The sequence below is a fragment of the Cyprinodon variegatus genome, unplaced genomic scaffold (genome assembly GCF_000732505.1).
Source record: "Cyprinodon variegatus isolate N-32 unplaced genomic scaffold, C_variegatus-1.0 Scaffold2201, whole genome shotgun sequence".
Lineage (NCBI taxonomy): Eukaryota > Metazoa > Chordata > Actinopteri > Cyprinodontiformes > Cyprinodontidae > Cyprinodon > Cyprinodon variegatus.
Genome location: NW_015152654.1, coordinates 20,982 through 23,255, shown reverse-complemented (window position 1 = coordinate 23,255; position 2,274 = coordinate 20,982). Strand labels below are relative to the sequence as shown.

The 2,274-nt window shown below is 42.1% G+C and overlaps 1 protein-coding gene across 1 annotated transcript in view; it reads left to right on the top strand.

Moving 5' to 3' along the window:
* The window catches only part of LOC107080665 (valine--tRNA ligase, mitochondrial-like), a gene marked incomplete at its 5' end in the record, with an annotated part of 34,768 nt that overhangs the window by 16,019 nt on the left and 16,475 nt on the right, over window positions 1-2,274 (top strand). The window contains one exon of the mRNA XM_015368872.1: window positions 1,597-1,749. Within this exon, the coding sequence (XP_015224358.1) occupies window positions 1,597-1,749 (153 nt within the window). The remainder of the gene's footprint in view (window positions 1-1,596; window positions 1,750-2,274) is intronic.

Here is a 2,274-nt window from a genome sequence, read left to right as displayed (position 1 = left end):
ACTCGCTCTGGAGAGCAGAGTTCGCTGCTTTTAGATGTTGTCTCCAAAGTCTCCAGTAGCAGAAAAAAGTAGCTAGATTTGGCACACGGACGCTGCCTGATGTTATCATTGTTGTCTGGGCAACCACAATGTTTTACATCACTGTGTCAATGTTCAGCCAATCACTCAGGCCGTTTCTTAATATGTGTGCTTGTGCATTCTCATGTGCGTGTACTCAAAAAAACGTCGTCAGCCTCAGCACTAGTGCTCTTCCAATTCACAAGAACAAAGAGACAGAGAACGGACAAAGTCCCAGGATGTTTTTCTCGCCCCTCCCTCTTTACCCAGCATGCATCAGAGCAGACTTGTCCGTTCTCGAGATTGACAGCTGTCCCATGTTAGCAGCGACCCTCTCTCTGCAAAGCCGTTTGTGAAGTACCGCTGCCTCTGAAGGCGATTTTTTTATTTTCTTGTTTTATTTGGCAAAATGTTCTTTTGATTTGTGATTATCTGACTGTGTTATTATTCCCCCACTAAATGAAAAAAAGTCATAATTTATTATTATCTAGAGACTATTAATAAAAGGAGGTTGTCGCAGTCTTCTGTTCCAACAAAAATAAAATACCAAAATTTCCAACGAAGGCCGTGGTGGTAACAGGTGATTTTGTTTTTGTACGCACTTCCAGCTTGACTTATTGTAAAATAAAGAAATACTTAAAATGTTTTGGAACTTAGTAGAAACGAAATTTAATGTTTTAAGCTCCCAAAAAAGTGGTCAAAAAATTTTTTTTCAAAACCTCCCGTCCACACTAGACATTTACCAAACCATCCTTCAATACCCAGTGTGCTTTAATCACTCAAATTAATGGGAGGGTCTAACAATTAAGAACTTACTCCAAACAATTCCAAATGTAAAAAATAAATAACACATTTTGGTTCTAAATTAACTTAAATATATTTTATATACCAAAAGACAAAAACTAAATTGGTAGAAATAACAAATAACAAAAATTTAGCATAAATGGCCACAACAGAGGTGAAATGCAGCTCCAGACGAGCCGAGCGTGTGATGTCATCAGTACGCTTCTGTTCCAACTGACTCATGTTTATGCTGCATGGTCCTGTTCTCACCAAGTACACACTTTCCTGTGACTTGATGAGAACATCAGTCCGTTCTGGTAATCTAGTGAATTGAGAAACCACCATAGTGTAACGTCGCTGGCATGCGCAGGGCGCTAGCAGACCTGGCATTGAAACTGGTTGTAAAAGAGGATCCATAATCCAGTAAATCCAGCTACATTATATCTACCTGAGCTGATCTGAAATATGTGAAGTTAGTTGTGGTTGGTAAAGTAACCCGAAATATTACTGAGAGTAACGACACCCTCACAAGAATATGACTCAAGTTAAAGGGAAAAAAAATAACTACTCCTAAAAGTACATTCCTTTCTAAAAGTTACTATAGTAAATGTAAGTAGTTACTACCTACCTGTGGTTAGCATGTATCCTAGGTATTACAAGTGACAGCTTTGTGGCTCCTTCTCCGTCAGAGATGCTGAACGGGGAGTGAGTTCAAGCCTCAGAGTTTCACGCTCTTCCTCCTCTGGCCTCTTTCAGACGGCTCCTCTGGGCAGCATGGAGCGCTGGATCTGTTCCCGCCTCTACAGCACGGTGCTGCAGTGCGAGGAGGCGTTTGAAGCTTGCGAGCTGCATCTCGTCACCTCCGCCCTGTATTCTTTCTGGGTGCACAACCTGTGTGACGTTTACTTGGTAAGGAGGGAGGATCTTTGTGCCTTGTTATCAGACCATGCTTTGTTGCTAACTTCCTGTTATCTGATCACTGGAGAGCTAAACGCTAAGCCTCACGGAGGCCAATTCACAGGTTAATATTGCAGTTCCAGAAGTGTTTGCCTAGTTCCTAGAATCCAGTTTAATCATTCCCATTATCAAAAGCCCCATTTACATTACCTTCTGAAAACCGATACATGCCGAGCTTCGATCAGTTAACCGTGCCAAGCTTGGTTCCTTATGACCGTTTCCACACCATGCTAGCATGGTTCCTCGCCTCCTAATGACGATCTACAGTACTACTGCTCTCTAGCGGTAAACAAGCAAACCAACATGGAGGTGCCTGTAACATTTTAACCTGACTCCGCCAGCTGGATTTGCTCCGCATATCCATCTGGAAACCTTCCATTGAAGTAATTTTGGGAAGGGGCGAAAATGCAGGTTAGCTGATTGGCCTATGTTGGTGATAGACGGGCCAAATAAACCAATCAGATCAACGAAGCATAT